General features: G+C 43.8%; 1 protein-coding gene across 1 annotated transcript; it reads right to left on the reverse strand.

Moving 5' to 3' along the window:
- Positions 1–3,954: 3,954 nt before the first annotated feature.
- UBASH3A (ubiquitin associated and SH3 domain containing A) lies at positions 3,955–23,939 on the reverse strand. Its single transcript, XM_048290428.1, has 14 exons — positions 23,797–23,939; positions 20,450–20,503; positions 18,930–19,116; positions 17,223–17,421; positions 16,358–16,527; positions 15,291–15,499; positions 14,338–14,464; positions 12,111–12,219; positions 11,071–11,193; positions 10,198–10,290; positions 9,068–9,212; positions 5,495–5,601; positions 4,892–4,998; positions 3,955–4,194 (listed from the first exon to the last, which is right to left on the reverse strand). Exons 1-14 carry the CDS (start codon positions 23,907–23,909, stop codon positions 4,057–4,059), a joined length of 1,881 nt encoding a protein of 626 aa, XP_048146385.1. The 5' UTR covers positions 23,910–23,939; the 3' UTR covers positions 3,955–4,056.
- Positions 23,940–25,834: the final 1,895 nt, after the last annotated feature.

Below are 25,834 nucleotides of genomic sequence, written 5' to 3' on the forward strand. Positions count from 1 at the left end.
TCCTATCTTATACTTTGTTTGCAATTTCTTGTCAAGGGATGTGAACCCAGTGAGCATTTTTAAATGGGTTCTCTTTTCCTCTTTTTGCTTTTTCTGACAGAGTTGTGCTGCATTTCTATTATTACTGTAGCTAGATCAAAGTTAACATTAGTTTGCTAATGTTGTGAGGGTTTTTTTTTTGGTCTTTTTATAAGAAAATTAAGATAATTGGTTTATTTGCTACTTTTATTATAGTCTACTGTAAATTTGAGGAATATCTGCACCACATATTTCCAAACTCACTTCCATTTTAAGGTCACCTTCAAGTCAAGCTGAGTTCATTCTTGGTTGCTTTAACTTACTTTTTTTCCCCTGCAGCACTGTTTGTTAGTACATGAGTGACCTCCAGTGGCATTCCTGAAAAAATAAAAACCCTCCTGTCTGGAATACAATCAAGGAAAGCTAAGAACATCAGGAAATGTCTAATGTGTTACAGGTTGCTCCTGAGAACAGGACTTGCTCCTTTTGGAGACCCCCAGTGTTTTTGTTGGAGAAGTCAAAAAATCCACTCAGCTGTTTTATTCCTCACCTGTGACTTAAAATTGTGCAAAGAATAGAAATATCTACTTCTTTGAGTCAGCAGAACTGTGCATATTCCTTGCACCAGTATTAACGCTGGCACAAGGAAAAAGCTTTGGATAAATCAGGATCACAACATTCATAGCCTGTTTTATCTCACTTTTCAGAAGAAATTGACTCAAGTGTCTCTCCAAGCTCCTTTACCTAAAAGTAGTCCCAAACATTATAAATTTTGATGTTAATATCCTTCCAAAGGGTATGGAGGAAGCATGATAGTTAAAAAAAAAATTGCTGCTCTTCCTCCTCATCCCTCAATCACACCAGATCTGATTTAGCCATGTTAGCCTGAGGCTGTGTTTTCCCACAAGGGGTCACCACAGATTAGCTTCACTGCAGGTCTTCATCAAAAGAATTTATGTTCTCACTTTTTAAGATATAAAGAAAACATTCCTATTCTCAAGGCAGTACTAAAAGCATCTATTGAATACATAACTTTGTAATGAAATGGATCCAGTCAAAGAAAACTGCAATGGAGTAAAGCAACAACTAATTTTAGAAGTTGCATAAAAAGCCAACAAAACAAGATACTGGAAAAGGATTTCCTATTTCTTTTGCTTACTACAAAACCAGCTTGGAAGCTTCCAAGGACATTTTCTTCATTTCACCTGTGTTTAGTGATTAGTCTCATGCTGTGTAAACACCACATTAGGAATTCCCTCTCTCCTAAGTACCAGGTTGTACAACCAAGAAACCTTGTATGTCGAAGACATCATTTCAGCTCTGGTCTTAAAAAGTGTTTAGAGGTGAATCTGTGCTCATGGGGTCCCAGGAAAGCCAAAAGCAGGGTCCTTATGAATAGAAGAGCTTGTCCTTGCCCTTCCTTTGTTAAGACCAAGATAGTTTTAATGGGTTCCTGTGTGTGCTGCCTGTTCCTTCTGTTCATGTTCTTTCTGTACAGTTGAATCAAACAGCAGACATGGAGAAGTCTTTATAACTTTAATACAGTTTTTTGTGACTAAGCATTTGTCCTCACCTGCTTAGCACTGCGGTGTCTGGATTAGAAACCACCCCAAGAGAAAACTTAAGTCCCCAAACCCTCTTTTAAACATGCTCTGAAGTTTAATTCATTGCTCTCACTGAACTGAAATTCATTGGAGTGCATCTGTATTGAGGATAAAAGAAAAGCACAGTGGGATTTTGGTTCAAGTTAGGAATTTGATTCATTTTAGGAATCTGCCCATTAAGTATATTTAGCTTGTCAATAGTGTTGTCCATGCCCTGTGGGCATCTGATTAGATGCCAAGATCGGGTGGAGCAGTTAAATCCTTCCTCTATAAGAGACAGACAGACAGACACTTCCCCCAGGCGTGTCTTTCTCCCCTCCTGTCACCTGCCTCTTGGGAGCTGCACACACTCATTAAGGATAGGAGCTGGATGGACAATAAGAGATCAGAGTGCCATTAACTGGCTTTTAGCAACATTATTTCTGCAGATCAGAAGGACTGAAAAGCAAAGAGAAGTATTTCATTGCTATGTTGTGTGCCGTGGCAGCAGCATAAAGCTGCTAAAGAAAGAAGGTGATGCTGTTCTTACAGGTTATTTTTCACAACAGACCCACCCTGACAAATATATCTGATGCCATTGGGTGAAGGGAGATATCTCACTTGGTATTTTATTTTGGTATTTTAAAGGAAGACACAGATTCTTAACCCAAACTGGTTGTTTGCAGCACAGTCTAGGATTAACGTGTAAGAGCATTATTGGGAAAAAATTACGTTATTTCTGAAAAGGTAGAGGAAAATTTGTAATGAAATTTTATATCCCTAATGCTTTAAAAATGACCAGTCTTTTAAGTGGCTTTGCTGATTTTTTTGTATCATACAGCCCTTTCTCAGCCAGACCTGTGAGTCAGTGCCCTCCCTGCTGACCACAGAGGAGCCTGGCCTGAGCTCAGAGCAAAATCATCCCTCACCACAGCTGCCTCTCCTGGCTGACAGCAAGTTTGTGCTGGGGTGAGATGTGGAGAAGTAGCCAAGCCGCAGTGCTCTCAGCGCTGCAGTGGCATCCTGCTTCCCCTGATTAAGAAAAGGTTGTGGTGACATTTGGTGTTTTTATCTTTTTCTGGGACTGCAGCTGTAGCCACCTGTCTCTTGAGCTTGAGTCCTATGCCCTTGCTCGTTAAAGAGCTCCTGTCTTGGCCCTGGGGCATTTGACTTCCACTGTAAAATTGCATCACTGTCAGAAAACTGAGAGCTCAAACAACTCCACCATAGCTGGAAAGTCAGAATGAATCATTGCAGCTGCACAACTGAGATAACAAAATCTCTACACCCACAGATAAAGGTGCTTGTCAACCCCAAAGCTGGAATGTTGGATGGGCTCCGCTGCATGGCCCAGTGGCTAATGGCATGCAGGGAGATGTCACATAGGAGCAGGTAGTGAGGAATGAAAATGAAAACATTTTTAGTCATGCACTGAGAGAAACATTTTCATTTTTTCCTTTCATTGAAAGAAACACTTGTACTTTCCTGGAGGTAGTTATCTGATAACCAGGAAGGAAAAGAGGAAGAAAGACTGTGCAAAGGCATGTTCCTGTTTCTGCATAAAATTTCAGGGCTACATTCCCTTAATTAAACACATCACCTAGAGAAGAGCTACAGAAACCTTTCAGGTGACCCACTGGAAAGATGGGTCACCATTAATAAATTTGGCACAAACCAGCACAAAGCAAAGCTGTTGAACTGCAAGGGCCATCTCGTGAAGGGTTCAGAGTTAGAGTTGCTCATGTCACAGTTTTGTCACCAGTACAGTAACACAGGGCATCTTTCTTTGTCCCAGAAACAGTAAATCAATCACTTCCGATTCCTTCAAAAAGGAATAATTTAGACCCTTTTGCAATATGCATCACTTGAGAATTGCTGGATGAGGAGCTGGTGTGACAGAAAATGGACTCCCTTCGTAGAAGAGGTAAATAAAGAGTCAGTGTGGTATTTGCTCTCACAGAACTGATGGAGTGAACAGGAAACACAGTGGCTTTAGCTAGAGCTGGTCCCCTCTTCAGGTAGGAGTTGACTTCTTTCAGTCCCAGTTTTTCTGTTGTCTGAAAATATCCAAGTGACTGAAGAAAAAAAAAAAAGGAATTCTTGCTGGATGTAGTCCGGTCTTAAAAATACAACATTATCTACTTCAGTGCCTCTTGGAGTGAAGTTTATAATCAGGTAGTTACATCCTTGTTTATTAAACATTTGTACTCTCAGAAAATGTTAAAAGATACTTTCCTCACCACCACCAGAAGTGTTATTTCTCACTTAAACACCAGTTCATGAGTTCTTTCTTCTCAGTCACCAAAATAAAATCAAAATTCAGGCACCAAACTCTGAAGTGTTTTTCTGTGCATTTCCCACCCTCTGTGTGTCTTCGGGACAAATCACTGGACTGTGACGAACCATAACCTGCCTTTGGCTCCTTTTTGACAACTGCAAAGGCAGAGATGACCTTTTAATCTTCCATGATAGTATTTCTCCAGTTAAATGCTGCATTTGCTCCGTGAGTTAATGTCTTCACTGGTGGGTTGACCATCTGCCATTTGTTCTCCTCTTTCAGTTCTTCACAGAAACACATGCCCAGGGAAGGGATCTGGGAAGGAAGTTACCAGCAGGGTCATTGCTTTGACATGAAGCGGGGGCTTTGCTACAGAAAAGAGCAGCCCCTGATATTCTGTCACTTCTGAAATGAACTAAAACCAGGCTCGAGGCCTGAGGGGTGAAAGCTGAACTTGTGTCATCACTCCACGTCCATACCTGGGCAACCTGTTCCTGTGCCTCACCCTCCCTGACAGTAAAGAATTTCTTCCTAATATCCAATCTAAACCTACTCTCTGTCAGTTTGAAGCCATTTCCCCTTGTCCTCTAACTCCAGGCTCTTGTAAAGTGTCTCTCCATCTTTCTTGTAGGCTCCCTTCAGGCACTGCAAGGCTGCAATTAGGTCACCCCAAAGCCTTCTCTTTTCCACTTTGAAAGGAAGGAGACTAGCTCCAAGTGGAGAGATTTCCAAATGTGCCTCGTGTCTGTAGGCATTACATGGCATTGGCTTTCCAGATGAAAACCTTCTTCAAAGATTTAGCTGCTAGTCACATACAATGCTCCCAGAATAAAATCCTTCTCTTTACCTCCAGCACTTTGCTAAAACTGCATGAGATTCCCTTTGGAATGAGAAAGTTGATGTCATTGGTTTTGGCATGCTGTTACACACGTGCTTGCTGCATGATCAGTCTCCTTATTAAAAGTATAATGAAACAACCCAAAAGCTCCCTGATGAAATAAAATCCTCTTACCTTCCGTACCATCTGGGCAAGGTCTCTGCTGTCTCTGTTGGGGAGCCCTGTGAGCGCTCGGGTGAGAGGTGCCAAGGAGGAGCCATGGCCCACGATGAGGATGACACCTGGCACACCAGGAAAAGCAAAGAATGGTGGTGAGGGAGCTGCAGCACTGCCACATTCCCCCCTAGCAGATGGGGGGGCTGTCCATCTTTGCAGACCTTTTTGATAATATGGCAAAGCATGTTGTGATGGGCAGAAAGTATCTGGTGAGTTGAGCTTGCCAGCTAGTGAGAGAAGGCATTTGGGAGGGAAAGAGAAAAAAGCTTTCCAGGAAAACATATTATCTTTTGCTGAACTACACCCTGATGGAGAAAGACCAAGAAAAGCATATACTTTTGCAATTTAGTACTCTACTGTCTCAGTTCTATATTACTTTTTTCATTTCTGTCCCATAAATTGCATGTGTGTTACTTCAGTGTATCCCAGGACAAGCACTGAGTCTGCCTTAAGCTCTGTGCAGTGCCAACAGCACATTAAATGTGCTTCCGTTGGCAAGTCTCTGCCAGTTCCTGTTACTGCAACTGTCTGACAGAATATACAAAGACCTGAAACCTTTACCTTTGCTGGGGCAGGCAGTGATGATCTGTTTTATAACCGCAGAGCTTCTGCTGACATAGTCTTCATAACTTTCCGATGGCACCAGAGAAGAGAGTGGGAAGTTACCCCTGACAATAAAATCACAACTGTGTGTTAATCTAGGTGAATACTAGGACATTCTTAGCATTCTTAGTGAACACTAGGACATTCTTAGCACCATTGAATGACTACACCAGAGAAAAGGCAGCTAGTTAAAAGGTTTATCTACTGATATGGCTGGCACACTGTTACCTCTGCTTCTCTGGAGCATTAGCTTCTCTCTGAGTAATTTCCATTAAATCTCATGGCTAAGTCTCACAGCTCATAAAGCACCAGATGCAGGCAAAACCAGGTTCAGTAAAACTTATGGTTTACAGTGGAGATTATTTAAAGCAGGATTTATGCCTAAGGAAAGCTTTGAGCAATTCTGCCAGCAGGGACCACTGCCCAGACACGGGCAGCAGAGCTGCCTGGGTCTTCCAATCCTGACTGAGTTCAAACAAAGGAGAGACACTGATGACATGAATGTTTGCAAGATTTGTGCCCTCAGCATTAATCTCCTCAATATACCAAGTGAAAAAATGTACAACAAACGAGGCTTATCTGCAAATGGATAGTAAAGACTGTCACTGCTAGAGTTCAAAAAAAGGTGTTTCCAGGGACAGTAATCACAATGCATCACTCTGATGATTTAGCACTTCTGCTGAGGCTTTCTTCTTTCTTTTGTATACCAGGGCCTTTCAGGCACCCAAAAAAACTAAGAGCCAGACCTTCACACTGTTGTAAATCAGGGCAGCCTCAAAGCTCTGGTGGGCCTTGAGTGCTGGACAACATGCCCCCATTTGCAGTGGGTGAATATGGTAAAACCAGACCCTGGTATGGTGGTGCATCTTTCCCCCCTGTTGGGGAAGATGAAACAGGAAAGCCTTATAAATATGATTGCCTGACAAAAGATTTTGGGAATATGAAAACTACAGGCGACATTGAAATGAAAGCCACCTTTGAAATACCAAGTCTTAGTTACTGAACAACTGGAAAACAATGGTATGGCCGACTGAAGGTAATCCCCTCTTGATGGAACAATACCCTCTGCTTGCAGGCAGGTCCAAGGGTCAGAGCAGACCCTACTAGCTCAGCAGAAGGGGTCCAAAGAGTAGTTTTTAGGAGTTAAGATGTAACACTCTATGGTAATATAACAATTCTTATAGGCTGTATGTAAGTGCTATAGGATTCGTATCTTGTATTAGATTGCTTAGTGAAAATTAGAATATTCAGTACAGAAGATGATTTATTGTATTGTAACCAGGACTTCTGCACCACTCTACTTACTCCCTTACCCGCTTACACTCTTGCTCTCTTGGGCCTGCTCAGAGCTGCCAGCTGCAGCTCTAAGCAGTGCCCCTATACCCACGCCCTTTGCAATAAACCGCATGTTCCAAGATCTGACTTCAGAGATCTCTCGTCTCTGTCCGTCCCGACCGTCCGACCCACCCAAGCTCCTACACCCCCCCACCCTTTTCAGGCCACACTATGATCTGTGAAATGCTCATTAAGCCTCAGCCTTGATGAGCAGCCCCTGGGCTCAGCTCCTCTGGAGTTTATCAGAAATAATCTGCTAGTCTGCTCCCAGGCACTGCTGCTGTCCAATGAGCTCCTGCTTTTTTTTATGAGCAGCCTTGGAATTTTTTTTTTCCCCTGAATGGCATGATGTTCTTGTTCTCACACTTTCAAAGAAAGTGCCAAGCCGAAGTGGGGCCAGGATGAAACCTTGCTATGACTAAAGCCCATTTCTTGGGGCCCTATAAACAGCAGCCCAAAATGAGACCCTTGGAGTTTTCCTGGACCACAGCAGTGACCAGAACTTCCCTGTGAGCGGGACCTCTCCAAGCTGGGAATCTCCCATTTGCTGCACTTGTAGGATCCCCAAATAATGACGGATCCTGGGCTGATCCCCCCACTCTTCGAGGCTCAACCCTTTTCCCTTTGAGGACATGCAAAGACATCCAAAGTGAGTATTTCACTGCTTTTGAGAGGAATTTTTCACAGGTACCTTGCACTGACTCTTTCTGTTTGCGTGTCCACACATGTGCATGTGCTACAGCAAATACACCAGCAATGCTGCTGTCTTAGATGTTCAGGTACTTTAGATACCTAAGTCAGGCCTGTAAGTAAGCTTAATTAAAGTTGTAAACTAAGGTAAATGATGCTAAATGTTGTTCCTTTTGACACACACACACACAGAGCTCTTGTTTTATTTCTGTTTGGATTGATTGACTGCATTTTGTTTGTTGGTTTTTTTTCCCCTGGTGTGCCTTAACCATCTAGTCAGTAGCAGAGTGAACCTTGCCAATGAATTTTGTTGTGCTGGCACTTAATATTATATCTGATTTTTACTGACACTCTTGCCAGTGATTCTCTAAGTGATCTCAAACACACGTTTGTAACACCTGGCACCCAAGGATTTTTTAGCCCTGAATGTGATGGGAAGAAACTGGCATTCTATGTGCAAATTTATAGTTCATCCACCCTATTTTTGCCTGGACCTGAGTGAGCTGTGAGGGGCCTGAACACTGTAGTTAACATTGCCTTAGAGCCTCCTCTCTGAACCTCTCACTGCTGTGCATTTGCAGTTTCTTTTGAGGCAAGTGATTTTGTACCAAAAAACCCTAGAGAAAACAGTCTGTTAGTGAAAAACACACCAGAAAGCTCTGCACTCCAGAAAAAGAAGGATTTTGGAGACTTTATGCAGTCTCAAACAAAGATACTTTCTTGGCTGTAAGGAAACCATTAATACATGAGATGTTTCCTTCCCCCCTTTCTTGAATATGTGGGAAATCCCAGAGACAGCTGAGTAATTTCCTGGATCTGGCTGAGCACTGCAAACACTGAGCAGCCTGCTTTGAGAGCAAAGATGAGGAGCTAGATTGAATTGGAGGCTTTTCATTTCCTGCTGGGCTGTGGTTTGCAAGTGCTCAGAAAAGGCATCACCCCTCACCCCACCAAGTTATGAGGGCTCCAAAAAGTCCTTGCTGAGCACAGTAGTAATCTTTGAGCAACTTAAAATGATGCCACAATCATCAGTTAAAGTGAAGTGCTCTTATCTTGCCTGTCCCCAAAACCTCTTGCTGCTGCCCTGCGGATCCTCAGCCAAGGGCTGGCCGACCTTATCTAACGTCACATTTCTTTGTCACTGAAAATCAGATTATTCCTCACATTCCCAAAGTGTTTTCACATGAACCAAAAATAAAAGCAAAGCTCCTGGCACCTGGCATTAATGCCCATAATGCAGCTGTGATGGTACATGTCCAGCTGTGGGCCTGAGCCAGCAGCTCTCAAGGCAACACCAGAGCAGGGCTGGTCCCATGCACAAGAGGTTTGTGTGAGTGCACCCATGTGCTGGTGACAACAGATCTTATTTTGATATCTTATTTTGATTTGACTTTGATCAGAATCACCCCACCTCTGCAGTGTTTTTAATGATTTATGACACATAAAAGGATAAGATACCTCAGGGAAAAACCCCATAGCTTTATCAGCCGGACGCAGAGCCATTACCTATAACTTGTGTCTATGTCGTAAGATGCCTCTACCAGTTCTGCCACAGTCATGAAGTTAGGGATTGCTCTGCTTGCTTCCCACTTGGTCCATTCAAACAGCCCTGGTTCCACCCTGATTTTGACTCTTTGATTTAATTTAAGCCCTGAAAGAACAAGAAACAGATCTTAGGGGAAAGGTACACTCGAAGTGCTGCATTCAGGCTATACATTCTGCCTTGTTTGCTGTTGTACTTTCATTAATGAAAATTAATTACTTATTGTCAATTGATTAAAGGAAGCCACCATCATATTCTTGTCTGACTAGTGTAAAGGGACTGCAACTTATTATCATCATTATTATCATAATCATAATATTTGAAGCTCTCTTGTGATGCTCCGCTAGAAGGAAAAACCTCAGTAATGTTGCAATCTGAATAAACTTCAGACAGGAAATGCTTTTACCATTTTTTTACAGCATTTTGCTCAGTGTTCATCAGTGGGGCAGTAAATTTTCCAAACTGTCCAGTATTAGAAATGGAATTCTCTTGTCAAAAGAAACATTATTTTTTGAGTGTTTTCAAGAGAGGTTACTGACTGGCAGTGAATGCATTCTAATGTAAACATGATAATGAACTGTGAACCTGCTGAAGGGGACAGGAGGTAAAAAAAGAAAAGAGGGAGAGGAAAGGAAGGGGAAGAGGTTCTGCAATATGAAGGATTAAAGTAGTTCAGCTTGCAAAAGAAAACATGAAAGCAGTCATCCATGATTCACATTCAGATCCTTCAGAGCTCTGGAAATAGCTGATTTTTGCCTCAAAATATTTTCTGGAAGAGATGGCAGTGGTGATTTGGTGAACATCTACTAATGCTGAATTCAATACATGAATGTTTCATGTAACATTAGATTCCACTTTAGCTATCAAGGACTAGTGTTAATGTCATCCTATCCCACAGACTGTACACACACCAGCAGGTTTGTTGCTGCCTGCATTACCAGCTAATCAAAACCACCTCATCTTCCCTGCTTAAAGAGAACCACAAATAACCACAAAGCTGTACATCTTCTTAATTGCTCATGTCAGAGACTTCATAGAAGTTTGATGATGCTTCCAGTGTGGCAGAAGCACCTGGCAGGTGTTGCTGCCTTACCCCGCAGCACGTGCTGAGCTGTCTGCATGCAGCGGAGGGCGGGGGACGAGTACGCGGAGCTGACTGTCACCTCCTGGTCCAGCAGAGCTTCCCCTGGATGGCAACAGCAGAGTGTGACAGATGAGAAACAACTACAAAATACTTCCTGCAAAAAACCAGCTCAGAGCTTTGCAATTTTATCAACATAGGATACATTGACAGTCCCTTTCTATTCATTTTTTTCACACTGTCTGCTGATTGGGCTCATTAGAAAGCTCATTCTGGTGGAAACATCAATTCTAAAAGGAGTGTTGGAAAGATAATTACAGAAGATTCACTCCAAATCTGCAAACAGCAGTTAGGCATTTGGCTGTCTCCATATATCTGAACCATCAGAGACAAGCATTTGCAGCAGACCAGCACTGTCACAGTCACGCATCTTGCTCAGGGAGCACAAACAACTTCATCTGGTGAGTGAATTGAGTCAGCCTAACCCACACCACCCATCCTCCTGCAGCGAGGTGACCACACTCTGCTGACCATGGAGCTGCTTCCTCTGGCCAGCCCCTTCACTCCTCACTGCCCATTCAGGGACAACTGCGTAAGACATTTATCCCTTGCAGACAAGCAGCAGGGCACAGGTAATATTCTGGCTTCTTCCTTTTGGCTTTCTCTGCCAGGAACTGGCAGAGTTGGTCTCAAAGACAAGTAAACAGCTGTGTTCTCTATTTTGCTATTTAAGAAGATCTTGCAGTGGTTGCCCACGGAGAATTGTGGCCAACATTGAGTGCTGGTAGGAAATTTTTCTGCTATAAAGCCAGCATGAGCTTTGGCAGATGATGACAGCCGGCTTCCCAAACCCTTACATTTGCAGGAGGATAATATCCAGCTTACCTATAAGCCTTGACTGGAAAATACCACAGCAAGATAAAGGAGGATCACATTCAAACTGCTTCATGCTGTCTTTCCGCCTTGGCAGGGAGGATGGGAAGTTCAGATCCGCTCTGTAGTATTTTCCTGAAACAAAGCAGGACATTTTTCTGTGGCACAAGGGAGGCAGCAGCTGTGTTATGTTCATGTTACAGACAGTCAGTGTCACTGATGAAAAACAGCCAGTGCTATTACCTTGAAGGGGTCACATTTTAAGGTTACAACACTGACTTGGGAAATCACCTGTCCTAACAGAATAGCACCTCTTCTGTAAGCTCAGAAGGAGCAAATGGGGAGGAGGAGAGAAAGAAGAGGAAATCATGAGAATTTGGCTTTGTGGGGCTCCAGAAAAACAAAAATCTACTCCCTATCTTTACTCTTTTACTATTGCCAAAATGACCAAAAAAACCATTTCCACTGAATCAAAATGAAACCAATGCATTGATTATGCAGCCAGAAGGTACCACTCTCCTTATCTGGTGTGAATCTCACATACTGAACATGGGGAATCTCCAGCATAGCAAGGCAGACTTTCAGCATAAAGCTCTCACTTGTGTGTCAGGAGGAAGGAAGGGAACAAGAAGGTAGAAGTTCACATTTCCCTGTTTTGGGTCAGTTTTCTTCACCTAAAACCATACTTTTTTCTTTTTTTTTTTTTTTTTGAGAGAGAGAGGAAATTCAGATTTTAATTTAGGTCAGTGCTGACGTTTCATTTCCACCACAGATTGCCCAGGTTGGACTAGTGACATAGTGTGCCTCTGATCAACAGCCCATGATTCTGACTCAGGCACAGAAAGGTGGAGGGGTCTGACAACCACCACCTTGCATAATGAGAGGTGATGAGTGTGCTCCTGTGATTTGTTCATGTATCAGCGAGACAGTATTCCTCAGTAGCACAAGAGTTTTGTTTATCTGCAGAGTTTGCACTGAATCTCTTCTACCCATTACTGGGATTAATTTGGTTTGGTCCTGGTTTTTGCAGGTCCTCCAATTACCTTACTCACCATCTGCAGTCAGGCACTGCTGAAGCCAAGATTTGCCAAAGACCTGATCCACTGTTTCCCCGTGGCGCATCACCAGCACCCCTCTCCGCAGGGAGGTGTTCTGAGACAGCTGGGGAAAAGGAGGTTTCATGAGAATATTATCTGTAACCTTCAGGAAAAGCCTGGATTCCTGGAGAAGAGACAGTATAACAGATGCTTGTCTTTAGGACAGTGATAATCCCGACTGGTTCTCCACCAAAGGCGAATGAAAGAGATAGAAAGATAAAATCATTAAGGTTGGAAAAGTCCTCCAAGATCATCGAGTCCAACCTTTGACCGATCACCACGTCGTCAACTCAACCACAGCACTGAGCGCCACATGCAGTTGTTTCTTGCACACCTCCAGGTTTGGTCACTCCACACCTCCCTGGGCAGTCTGTTCAATGCTTGAGCTTCCTTTCAATGGAAAAATTCTTCCTGATATCCAGCCTGAACCTCCCCTGGTGGAGTTTAAGGCCACCTTCCCTTGTCCTGTCAAAGGTGTCATCCCCGACCCTCATGGGCTGCAGGTTTTGTTTCTGTGTTAGCACTAGTGGAAGACAGTGCTGGTAACAGATCTTTTAATCTCAGTGTGGGAAGGAATGATAACTTTAATTTATATCCTATGGTTGATATAAACAAAAAATGGAAAACCAGCTAAGATTTAAGTGGTAATGCCCTTTTCTACACCAGCACTAACACCAAGCTTCTGCTTTTCCTAATGAAAATACTACTTCTGCATTTTCATAACTGTGTGGCCAAATCAAAAGTGAACCCAGATCTCCTACAAGGCCACTCTTTAAACTCAGACTGCATGGAATTACAAATAAATTTGAAGTAGTTTGGGGTTAGTATACAATGCACATTAAATACAAATGAGAAGAAGATAAGGAGGAACAGGTCAAAGGTTTTAAAACTTTAAAACAGTGTTACTGCTGCAGCACTGAGTTAAGTGCTCTGCATCTTCAGCAACAGAGAAGGGAACTCTTAAGAAGTGGTTTGAGGTTGATATTCGTGCATTCTGTTAAACACTTGCATTCCTGCCATGAAACGCCCATCAACTGCCACAAGATCAGAGTATAAACCCAAGGTTTTGTGGTCTTCCTATTCTGCTTGAGAGGAACCCAGAGGCCAGGGAAACTGTACACTGGAGAACTGCCCATTTGCAAAACACATTCCTCAGGCCAAGCCTCGGCTCTACCACAGATCTGACCTGGATAAGAGAGGCCAAGAGCAGCCAAGAGCCAGAGGAAGGATGTGTGACTTGTGCAGAAATTTCTTACAGTCATATACACGGTGTCCTGGAGGCCCCAGGATGGAAGTTCCCTCAAGGTGCCCTCAGTTTCTCTGATGTTGACACAAACCAGCCCAGGGTTATTGCCCAGCACAGCAGGAAGAGAGGCTGTGGGGCCAGCAAACCAAAGAGGTTTCTGAGGCATGTCTGTGCTGAAAACGAGTCTTGGCATCCCTGACAGAGCCAAAAAGGCAATGCAGGTGAAAATCTGCTGTTGGAAAAAATCAGAGTCTTTATTTGTTTTGCTCTTCCTACCAGAAGATCAGTGGAAAACACAGGAAAAATTGATACCTGTTGATTTTGAACGTGGGACAAAAATGTGATCCTACCAGTGCGATTAACCAGTCCAGCTAGCTGTTCTGTGCACTTATCTGCACTACCTACATATCTAAAAATAAAAAAGAAAATGGAACATTTAAATGGGATCTGGGACCATGGGAACCTCCAAGATGACACCCACAGAATCTGGACATAAGAGCAGCCATGAATGGTGAGCCTAATTCTGATATAGTTACTCTGGCTGAAGCCACGTGGAAGTCAGGGGAGGTCATGCCTGTGTCTCACCTGTCAGACTTATCTCCATATCCACTGAGGCTGTGCTCAGAGAAACCTGAACAGAGAACTCATGTTTTGTGCTATTATGACAGGAATAAGGAAAGTTTTATGAAAAGCAAATGTAATATATATAATATGCATTACAAAAAAAGTATGAGATGTTATACAATACAGTATGAGTGGGTATGTACATATAAACCTACAACATAATAAATAAACGAAACAACGTGTAAATGTACAACAAAACATGAAAATGTGAGGGAGGAAGAGGAAAATACTATTAAATTTACTAAATGCCATTAATTAATAGCATATCTGCCAAAGCATGTGGCAAAGATAAGAAATGGAAAAAACAATTACCTGAAGAGAAAGTACATTGGTTACGCTCCTTGACATACTGGGATTATGGCCCTCCCCATTCAGCTTTACATTGGGTTCCTTTTCAGTTTTGGTGAAGGATCTTGAAGCTGTCTCAAAAAGATATTCCCTGTAGAAAAAGCAGAAGCAACACACACACATACACAAACATACAGGCACACACACAAATAGAAGAGACTTTTGAGTCATGGTATTTTTTACAGGCTCAGTAAGTCGGGATTCATGTTCCATTCAATACTTTTTGCACACTTGCAATCCACCTCATCACTTTGCTGTTCATTTAGAATATGCCCCATAAAAATGTGGTTAAAATATTAGGAACTGATAGTGTATGTTGGGTGTAACCCTGCTAAAGTGGGACATTCAAGCAGGAAATACTACCTGGTGGCCTCCTCCCTTTCTCTGAGACATCAAGAAGTGCACCAAAATTTCCCTGCCTAGAAAAGTCAGCTCTAATCTACAAGTAGCATCAGCTGTGCTGTCAGCTGCAGAACGAAGTGCAGGAAGCCAGGCAGGTGCCTTCTGATACAGGGCACATCAACAAGATAAGGGTGGTGCCAAGCTGCTGGAGCAACCTTTGTGTGGTTTCATTTCAAGTTAACTCTATGAGCCCTTGAAATGAGAAAAAAGAAGAGAGCAGACAGCCATGCTGAAGGCTCAGCCTGCCCTGGCAAAATGTGCTCTTTCAAAATTCATTAGGGCGTTCAGGTTTTTCAAGAGCAAGCAGGGGTCATCCCTCGAGCAGCTGAACTTATGAACTCTGGGTGTCTGCGGGTGTGTGTCCTCTCCCTTTTCTCTCAGAAGGTGTCCCAGCATCCCGCCCAGACCCTCAGGATTCCCCCTCTGCCCACAGGTCCCAGCAAGGAGGAGCTGCCATGGCTCCTCAGCAGGAAAAGTGGCTGATGGAAAGCAACACCCGTGAAATCCCAGGTTACCTGTGCTTGACCCACGTGTCTGACTCGTGGGCTTTCTCGGTGTAGTTTTCTGGGAGGAAGCCCCTGCAGCCGGTGCGGTGCGAGATGCCGATAACCCAGCCCTCGCTCACGTTGCACTGCTGCGTGGGGTCCACGTAGATCAAGTCCCCAGCGTTGATCATGAGCTCATCAATGTTCTGGGGCTTGTACTGGAAGAGGGCCCTCAGCCTCTGGGGGGACACACAGCAGGGTCAGGATGTTCTCTGTGCTGCAGCAGCTCAGGGGATGGTTGTTCCCCTCTCCTGGACACAGAACCAGTTCTGTTTTCCACTCTGCAACCTGCTCTTTGGTGGCATTCCAGGAGAGGAAAAGGAAGACTCTACCACATTTACAATATGTGTAAAAACAGGCACTTGGTTTTCACAAAAATACTTTTTTTCTCCTGTTGCTGGTACAGACTTATTTGAAAGCGAGCATAGATCTGACCTATTTTTGTGAATTGCTTGCAGCTCTCCTGAGTGTGACTAAAATCCAATGTGAGACTTGTGACAAAGTGATTTACTGATCTGACAAAAAACTGTTGATCATTCCATAATTTAAATTTGGAAATGAGAACTGAAACAATGTTGACAGGTTTCAACGAAGAGTCTGCTAAGCAGAAAATCATCAGTGAGAGCTGTGCCTTGCTCACTGCTGCAATTTTCATCATGGCTGGAACAATCAAGAAAACTAATTTCGCTGAATGGAATTTTACTGCAAAACTGTAAACCGACAAATCCTAGCAAACATTAAAGGATGATGATTTCCTGTCTCTTTTATTTTCTCATGTCATGGTAAGATTAGTTTTTTTTCCGCTGGGGTTTGGAATTAGATTTTGAGACACGCAGGTCAAGCAACCTACTATAATAAAAGTATTATCTACTGATTCAGGAGTGCAGTTTTTCAACCCAAAATGGCACTGGAAACAACCAAGCTCTTTGAAACAGTGTGCTGAGCAGGCAGAAATTTTCTTAAGGATGGAAAAGGCAAGGTAAGTGTACCAAAGAAAATCAAGGGCTCAGGGAATGAAATAAATCTGATTCCAGTACCTGGTAATGCACAAAACGCATGTCCCGTGAATAGAGAGCAGCCACCCACTGGCAGGGTTCCCCTGGGTTAATGCATTTGGCCAGTTGTTCCAAAGTCTTCTGATGGTGAGGATAAAATCTGTGGGCCAAGGTAAGGTGGAACTGCTTCAAGGAGGGCTTCACGTGGCAGTCTAGGGATGAAACAATCACATCACAACACAGAAACAAAGGGCATTTAAAGCTCCTCTTGTTTTATCCTACATGCTTTGCTTGATGCAGGAAATATCACAGTAACTAGTGGTAGAGTAGATCTACTGAACAATGGTTTTGAAGGGTGTCATGGTTCTAATCATGCCAAAATCATTCACAAATGTGGACTGGATTTGCTTCCTGGCTTCATCTGCGAGGGAAAAAAAATGATCAGGGTTTGATTTCCTCTCTCAGCCTGAGATGTGCTGAACTCATTTCTCCCAGACAAAGCTGTGGTGAGGCTGTGCCCCTTCAGTCTCCACTGGTGATGCAGTTTCCCTTGGAAAGGGGATTAGGCCCTATTCCCAGGGACGCAGTCAGGCCATCAAGCTGGGCCACAGCACCATGGAGCTGGGAATCTGGGGAGTGTTACGTCCCTGCCCATCTTGGATATCCTGATCAATGGCCTGCCAAGTTGCACACAGGATCATTTCAGCTTTTAGACAAAAGTGTGGTGTCTTCAAAGACTAAAATATGCTCCTCTGGCCTCTCTGCCTGCAAATGTGTAGAAGGAAAGGGTGTTTGCTGGCAGGAATATATCAGCCAAGCTCCCCTGGAGACACAGGTCATATTTTCAGTACTGTGGCTACACATTTGTGCTCCAACCCACCCATTTGCCCTCTGATGTTGGTCCTACCTGCCAGAGCCGAAGCCTCTGATGAGAATGCCACAGCAAACTCTTTGAGGACGTTTGCCTGTCTGTCATCAATGAAGAAGCCAAGGTAGCTGGGAGATGCATGTAGTGTTAGGGAAATGGATGGTGGAAAGCTCTGGGAAACGCTGTCACCAACTCGCTTTAAGATGTCATACAATAATTCCACTTTCTGGTCTTCGCACTGAAAGAAAACAGAGGGGGAGCAGGCTTTACCCACCAGCTCACAGCCAGTGTTGTAGCCTCTGTCACACAGCACTGCCAGAAAACTGTGGGGCTACAAACTTCCTGAGAAACAAAAAAAACCCTGGGAATTTGCCTGAAATTCCTGGCATTAAAACCAGTTATAGTGGGCAGCTGGATCAGCACAGTGTCCTGGTTCTATAACAGGAGATGGAGCCTTTAACCCAAGGTAGCCTGGGTAGGAAAAAGCCAAAGTATTTTACCACCAGACAGGTGTGCAGTAACCTGTCTGAAATGAGGCAGGGATCATGATTTCCCTCTTCAGTTCTAAGTAAGGATTTGTGTTACTGTTATCCTACAATCCTTTGCTGAGATGTGCAAGCTGAGGGTTACAATGCAGTTGTCTCTTCCAGACAGGCCTTTAAACTTGATGCTTCCCGAGATTAATGATTTTGTTCTGTATAATTGTGTTTAATGGCCACAGAGCACCATTCTGTGTTTTGCAACAAAATAATCTTATTTTCACTGTGTCTACTTTTTGGCATGGTTGTGATGACCCACCCTTAGGGGGAAGGAAGCTCTTAATGGTTTAACACAAAAGTATGATGAACAAAGTAATTTTTATCCAGCTGCTCTAGCCCAAGCCTGTTTCAGCACATCCCAGATACAGCTGATGATCATGTGTTGCACCATCAACATGCTAAAATTGGATTCCAGGTGTCTCCAGAGTTTTTTCAGACCAGTGACTCTTTGCTGGACTTCCCGAATGATTTCACAAAATCTTCAGCTTCAGTGGAAAGGGTAAAATCTGGGACACACCACCATAGCAGTGAGCTGCTGATGGGGTTCTGTGGGGAAGGCAGAGCTTTCCCTGACATTCCCACAGGCTTGGTACCGATGTTGTCTGCATCTTATGGTAACCCTGTCCCTTCTGCACAGCTGGCTGATGGCAGCCACTGCTGCCTTGGCTGGGAAGGTTTATCATCCTAAATCCATGCAGCAGTGGACACGTGGAAGCCTGAAAGCATCTGGACTGCACAGGGCTGCTCTAGATGGATCAGCTACCGTGAAACGTCCCACTCAAACATAAAGCATCACTCAGACATTAAGCATCACTCAGACATAAAGCATCACTCAGACATAAAGCATCACTCAAACCTTAAGCATCACTCAGACATAAAGTATCACTCAGAAATTAAGCATCACTCAGACACTAAGCATCACTCAAACATAAAGCATCACTCAGACATAAAGCATCACTCAGAAATTAAGCATCACTCAGACATTAAGCATCACTCAGACATAAAGCATCACTCAGACACTAAGCATCACTCAAACATAAAGCATCACTCAGACATTAAGCATCACTCAGACATTAAGCAACGTGCCTGGACCTGGGTCGTGTCATTTGATCACCAGCAAGTTCTGGTGTCAGACAGCAGCAGGTGGCCCAGTTTCACCAAATATCACCCAGCAGAATTTTGACCCTTGCACTCTCCCGTGCCTCACCGTGAAGAAGTCGCAGAGGGTGATGTGTGGGAAAACCTCGTGGGCTCTGTTCTTCCCGCACTGGCGCTTGCTCTCCTTCCAGAAGTCCTGCAGGCGGCTGTGCAGGTGGCCCGTGGGGCACAGGTACAGAGCGTATTCCTGAGGGATTGGGTCATCCAGGGAGGGGTCGTTGCAATGGGAATGCAGCCTGAAATCAAGAGCATACCCCTGAGAGTGAGGGTGTGCACTACTGGCTCTTGTTTCCTGTGGCTGAAGGCCTCCATAGCAGAGATCAGAAAAAAGAAATACAATTTTAGTATTTTCTTACAAATGAAAAGCTGAAATAAAAGCTCCTTTTTCTCTCTGAAACACTAAATAATGGAGACTTCTTTTTTTGTCTGCTTATTTTTTGAGTGCTTTACATTTTATCATGTGTCTTCACTTCTGTCAGTGTCTGAAAATGACAGAAAACAAAAACCACTTTTTTAGGGGTTTGGGGTTTTTTTTCCCCCTTTTCATGACTGGAACAGAGGACTGGAGGAAGAAGAAAGACAGTGGGAGGAACATGTTGAAGAATGACAAAATTAAAATTAACTGAAGATTAAAAAAACACTTGAAAAGAGCCTTTTTATTCAGCCCTAAGAAAAGCAAGAAAGACAAATCAGAAAATTCACAAGCAAAGGGCAGAAACTCATATGCCATGTGATTATGTCCTTTAGCATGTCCTTCACATGCTGTATGTTTGTCTTTGCAGCTGTTGGATTGGGAATGGTTGTTGGGAAGTGTGGTAGCATCCCTGAAAAAAATTATTTGGAAAGAACATGCCATTCTCAAATATCTCCTCTGGCTTTTCACTAAAGAAAAGAAAAAAGAAGAAAAAAGAAGAAAATCGAACCAAGGAGGGGGGAAAAAGTAAAGCAAAACAAAACCCCGAAAAAAGTGCAAGGAAAGACTGGATTTAATGTGAAGGTGAGTTAAAGCAAAAAAAAAAAAATCAATTATCAGCACATGAATGACATATAAATACTCTGGGAGAGTCTTGGTAGGGAGGAGAAAACTTTGTGGGGTTCAAAATTGAGAAGTGATTTTAATTGTAGTAATACCTCCCTCTGACCATCAGCCTTTCCCTTTGTGGTGAGCCTTTCTGTTCCCCTTCAGCTGGTGTTTCTGCATGTATTTGTAAGAGCAGTGATGGGTTTGCATAAATTTTCCCTGTTTCCTTGTTCCTTTCCCTCAGGAGGCTTAAAGTTGAGGAGGGTTTTCTGACCAGACCAGCTGGTTCCATGAACTGGCTTATTGGTAAAAGTAGCTGCTTCTTTTTAATTTGCCTGGACCTTCCACAAGTAACCTTGAGTCCCAGAATAAGTACAAATACAAATATTTCTCTCTCTGAGTGAAATAAATTAAAAAAAAAAAAAAAATCTCAAATTCAGGTTTGGTTTTTTTATGGCAGGTAACTTCAGTGACAGAATGAGCACATCAACAGGGATTTTTAGGCAGGTTTAATATGAAGGCCCACCTTAGAAATCACAGGTACTTACCATTTTGCTGCATCTTCTACTGTCTTTTGTCCAGTAGCAACCAAGGCCTTTTGCCTAGAGAAAGCAGAAAATTGATTCCTCAGAACAGCAGAAAGAAAACTTTTATAAAGTAAAGGCATTTAGTGACTGTGGTCACCAAGTCTATTTTGCAGCACAGGCAGGACTTTTAGTAAGAAGTTTTTCCCTAGCAAATGTTAATGTTCTTGAAACTTTTCAGATAGTTTTGTTCTTGGTAGGAAGATTGGTAACCTGTCCTCCCCATTAGATGCCTGCCTTTGTGTTCTGGAGGTGTTTCCTTAGAAGCCCTACCAAATACATGTATTTCCTTGGGGTCAGATGAACCATCCATCCACTGCAAGAACAGAGTTTTCTTGGTTCATAGGAAAAAGGTTCTGATTCAAGATGCCAGGCCCAAGCCCAAACATTAAAACTAAGCAAAACACACTTATATTGGGGTTTGAAATCCGGGTTGAGGTTCACCCACAGCCAGCAGAGAGCCAGGTCTAAGCCAGCAGCTCAGTCCAAGATGAGGGACAAAACCTCTCGTTTCTCTCTGTTGATGCAACTTCCGTTCTCTGGGGTTGGATTTGATTCACATTTCCTTTTCTTACTAGAGTTTTCAAAAAGCCAGCCATGTGTTTCACATGAGCAAATCTTTGTGCCTAAATACTGGGTGATGGGGGAAGGATTCCAGTGTTCAAACAGCAGCTGCACCTATGAGCCCCATTTCCATCCGTGAAATGCACCTACAAACTTCTCAGAAGAAACACGAAGGGGACGTAGAGACAGTGGACACTGGAAAAAACTACTGAATTTCTTGGCATCTACTGAATCCCTTGCCATCTGCTGATGTCTTTCCTTCTCTCTTGAGGCCACCCTTTCTGGCCACTGGCTTCTGAGGGCATTGAATTTTATTGTCTCCTCCCATTTTTTTTCTTCATCCATCCCCGTGACACCCGAACACACATGAGCAGTGTGTGCATTGAGCTGCAGGACTCAGGTTCATCCTTATGTTCCCTCCCAGTCTTCTGTCTTCTCTTTAGTGTAAAAACTACCCTTGGGCTTTTTAATAACATTTGTATGCAACCATGCCTGGCTCCTTAGTGAGGCTTGACATGGATAAGGACAAACGTGAGCTCAGACTTTACCTTCTACCTTCCTTTTCCGTAAAGTGCATCAACTCCTGTGGCCAGATCAATGCACAGCCACGAGGTCCAAAGCCAGCCTGTGCCCTCTGTGATGGAACACTGCACGTTCCCTTTCTGTACCTTTGCTGAGTCCTCCTTCTCCATCACACCAAACACAAACAACCACTTCATAACCCCTCATTGCACCTCCAAGTGAGTGTTTTACCACTTCATGCAGTGCTGCTCCTCCCACCTGAGGACAAGCTCTGTGCAAACAGCCCTGGAGCCAAAACAGCGTTTGGCTTCAGCTTTTCTTTACCATGGGGCATTCAAAATTAAAGATAATAAGACAAGGGAGACCTGAGGCCATGAACTGCCATCCTGCTCACTCCTGTCTCATTGTTCCCTTGTGCCCCTCTCAATACCTGTTCCCACTTTTGGTCTCATCTCATAAGTTGGCTGTAGGATGATTCCCATAGCACTAGGGTTGCATTAGGCTGTGACTAATCCTACACTTCCATCATGAGAAGTGAAAATTGAAAAATAATGCAAAGAATAAATTCTGCATGTACCAATGTCTCTCAGATAAACAGTAGGAAAAAAACATTGAAAATCTGTACTGAAAGTAGATTAAAAATAAATCTACAGTGAGAATAAGCTGGCTCTTCCCTAAAAAAGAAGCTGCAGGCAGCGTTTCTTGTATAAATTTGTTGATCTTACACTAGACTTGACCCTCACATATTTGAGTTTTGTTCATTGGGGAAATGTTGCTTTGGCCTATTGGTTCTACATGGTGAAAGATTTTGTAATACTTCCACCCCACCTCATATTTCTCAGGCTAGGACATACCAAAGAAACTTTTCAGTGCTTTCATTCATGGTTTAATTGAGGGACAGCAGAGACAGCTAAAAGGTTTTATAAAAATGCAGTCGAAATTTTGAAGGTCCTAAAGTCAAAAAAAGACAATAAAATTTTTAAAAATTGCTTTTGGGCCTTTTGTTGATTTGCACAGTATTTCTGCTGCTGCTTCTTGATTTTGAACTGGGAAGCACAAAGTCATCTCAGTAACAGCAGGAAGGGTTTTAAAGGGGATTGGAAAAACACCACATAAAGCAGAAAAAAATTCAAAAAGTAGCCACTACTTTGGGGTGACCAAACTTACAATATTAATAGAGAAATGACGAGCCATGTTTTCAGCCCACAGCTAAAATTCCACTGTGCATCACTGGGAACAAGGGACTCACAGTTCCCTTGTGAGCTGTGCCCATCATGTCTGACATTGATTGCTTCCACAGCTGCTCCCAAAAAACAACACAGCACTTAAAAATGGAGCCTCTTCCACTTGCTTAATTTTCAATCAAAAGGGAGAGAGATATTGCTCTTCTTTCTAAAATACTTTTTATGAGGGGTTCTCTAATATTTAAATAATAATATTTACTTTTTGAACAGTTTGAACCAAAAATGTCCATACTTGCCCTTCAGAAGTTGGAAAATCCTCCCCAAAACTTGCCTGTCCAACAGGAGAGATGTTTGGGGGAGGAGTGGCCAGCACTTTTCTTTTGCATTAACTTGTTTACCTGCCACCAGTTATTCTTTCATGTACTGGAGTTGCCAAGAATAGGGCTTCGTTCTTACTACTGTATTTTCTAGGCAGGACATGATTTTTGGAACACGATCCTGATTCAAGACAGGAAGAAAAATTGACAGACTTATGGGGCATCTTGTTAAGGAAAGCTTTTAAAGCAGTTTCCAGTGACACCATCCAGCAGGAGACTTTTGCCGGGCCTAAAAGAAAACTTCAGCTAGAAATTACATCTATATTTAATTCCCTTATAATAAGAGTGTTTAATTCCCTTATAATAAGAGTGATAAGCAGAAAAAGATGAAAGATGATGTATCTCAAGAGCAAACTATGGTCAACTTCTCAATGCATTGAAAAGCCTCTCAAACTCAGGATGTGGAAGGGTGTGAATCTTTAGATTTACACAGTAATTTAGAAAGTGGGACATTGAGCAGATTGCTTTTGCTATATGGGCAATACACACTGCTCTGTATGAAATTCAGAGCAAGACAGGTCTGATCCCTGCACAGGGCCATCACCCCAGGAGCAGCACATTCTCCTGATCAAAAAACCGAGGTGCCTTTATCGGGATTTTATGGGAAACACCTCATACCTTAAATAAATCTCCCTCTGCAAAGGCAGCTGAGCAAACTACTCACGCGATATGAGCCGGGAATCCTTTGGTGAGGAGAGGCTCGAGGAGTGCAGAGGTGCTCCTGCTCCGGTGCTTGTTGGACACCTTTGCATACAGCTGTGCCTCAGCCACCGCCATCTCCTCCCTGTCCTCCCCTCTCCGTGTGCTCGGTGCTGACAGAAACTGGGAGGTGGGAGGAGGGTGTGAGGGAGGGAGGGAGGGAGGGAGGGAGTCAGAAAATGAAAGAGAGAAAGAGGCAGATAAAGTAAAAAAAAAAAAACAAACCTCACAGCCCTTGTGATCTTTTCTGACAAAAGCTGACATCCTGTTTTCATAGAATCTGCACCTCTGAATTTTTGTTGGAGGGTGGCTGAAAAAGAAAAAGCTTTTCCTATCTGCCCTGGCAGAACAAGATGAGAAGCCCACAGGTAACCACCACCATCAGAGGGGACTTGCTGAAGGGGCTGAGGTGGAATCTTTTAGCTTTTCACTTTAAACTGTCTTGTGAAAGCCAAGAAATCCACCTCAGCTGCAACTGCACCAGCGGGGAACAAGCGGGGCTGTCCTGCAGCATGTAGGAAGTTAGCCTGGAGGCCAAATTCTTTCCTTTTGGGCTCAGTTTCATGTCCTTCTGTCTGTATCATACATGGCTCCTGCTCTGGTCTTCTCAGCCAAAATCAATGAACAACCCCACTGTGGAAGATTAAACCCAATGTCCCATCTAGACATCACACCCTGAGACTGAGCTTGGAGCAGCTCAGAGTGGAAGCAGGGAGAAGATCTTGTCCTTTCCAGGGGTGCCAGTCCCGCTGTGGGAGCCTTTGCCGAGCTGCCCTGGCTGGTCCCCAGCCTTTCCAGCATGGCCAGAGTGGGTGAATTGGTTGGAGACAGTATCTTCTGTCCTCATTGCAGGTTATCAGTCTTCCCTGTGGAGGACAGGACACCTCACCCCGTAGACTGAAAGGATCACCTGAGCTGCTGGTCTCCTGAAATGAGCCCTCACGTTTTCCCCACTTTGGCTAAAGTTCCCCTTGGGGCACCTGGCCAGCTTGAGCTGGTTCTCCAGCCATTTGGAGAACCATCTGAGCTACCTGAAGCCTGGTGGGGAGAGTGTTCCCATTTCCAGGGAGGGCTGCTGAAAGTGACACAGGAGAGGACGAAGAATTCTTGAAGTCACGGCCTAAGTTAACAGGATCGTGATGTGATGTTCTCTCCTTTGGAAGTGCCAGTTTCCATTGTGCACAGAAAAGGGACTGAAGAGCTTCTCTCATCTCAGCCATGTTCCAGGGACATGGGTTTTATCCTGGAAAACTTTAATTTCCTCCCTGGCCTCTCGGGAGCCTTGTTTCACTTACACTCTGGTGGTTTGTTTGCATCATCCTTCCTTCTCCTTCTTCCCTCCACCCTTCCCTCTGTCAGGAATCTCTCTTCTTAGTGAAAACAACCCAGCCAAATTATTACTCCTCTTGAGCATTCCTTGCAGCTGAACATCCATTTCCATTTTCTAAATCCCAGAGTACAAGTGAGTTGATACCTCAGCAACATGAGACGTTTTTTTCAAAAACCCTGTGCAGGCACACAGCGAAGGCTAAACCAAGTGAAGGAGGAGCAAGGTGAGTCTGTGAGCTTTGTGTGCTGAAGAGGTGAAGCCCTGGGGCTGCTGCCCTCTGCCACCCACAGCCCTTGGCATTCAGGCCCCTCAGCTTTGACAGAGGATGAGCCAGCGCTCATGTGGCGTTCCTGGGGCTCCTTTGCTGAGGGGTTGCGGGAAGGTTTGCAAATGCTCCGATGTTGCCTGGAGTTCTTAGGATAATTAGACAGCGTGTTGAATTTTTATCTCCCCCTTTCCGTAGCCATGCCATCCGGGGCCACCCGATACCCCTCTCCAGGTTGGGTTACACGGGCTGCAGCCGCGATGCCGCGCGCAACGGCCGGCTGGAAACCCTCCCGGAGCAGGGTGGCTCAGCAAACTCCGAATTTCCTTTGGGTTGCTTTCGATAATGAAGAAGGAAAACAGTTTTGTTTTTAGCTATGACTTCTCTGGAAGAGGTGAGTGAAGCTTT

This window comes from Corvus hawaiiensis, chromosome 2 (assembly GCF_020740725.1).
Source record: "Corvus hawaiiensis isolate bCorHaw1 chromosome 2, bCorHaw1.pri.cur, whole genome shotgun sequence".
In the NCBI taxonomy this organism is placed as follows: Eukaryota; Metazoa; Chordata; class Aves; order Passeriformes; family Corvidae; genus Corvus; species Corvus hawaiiensis.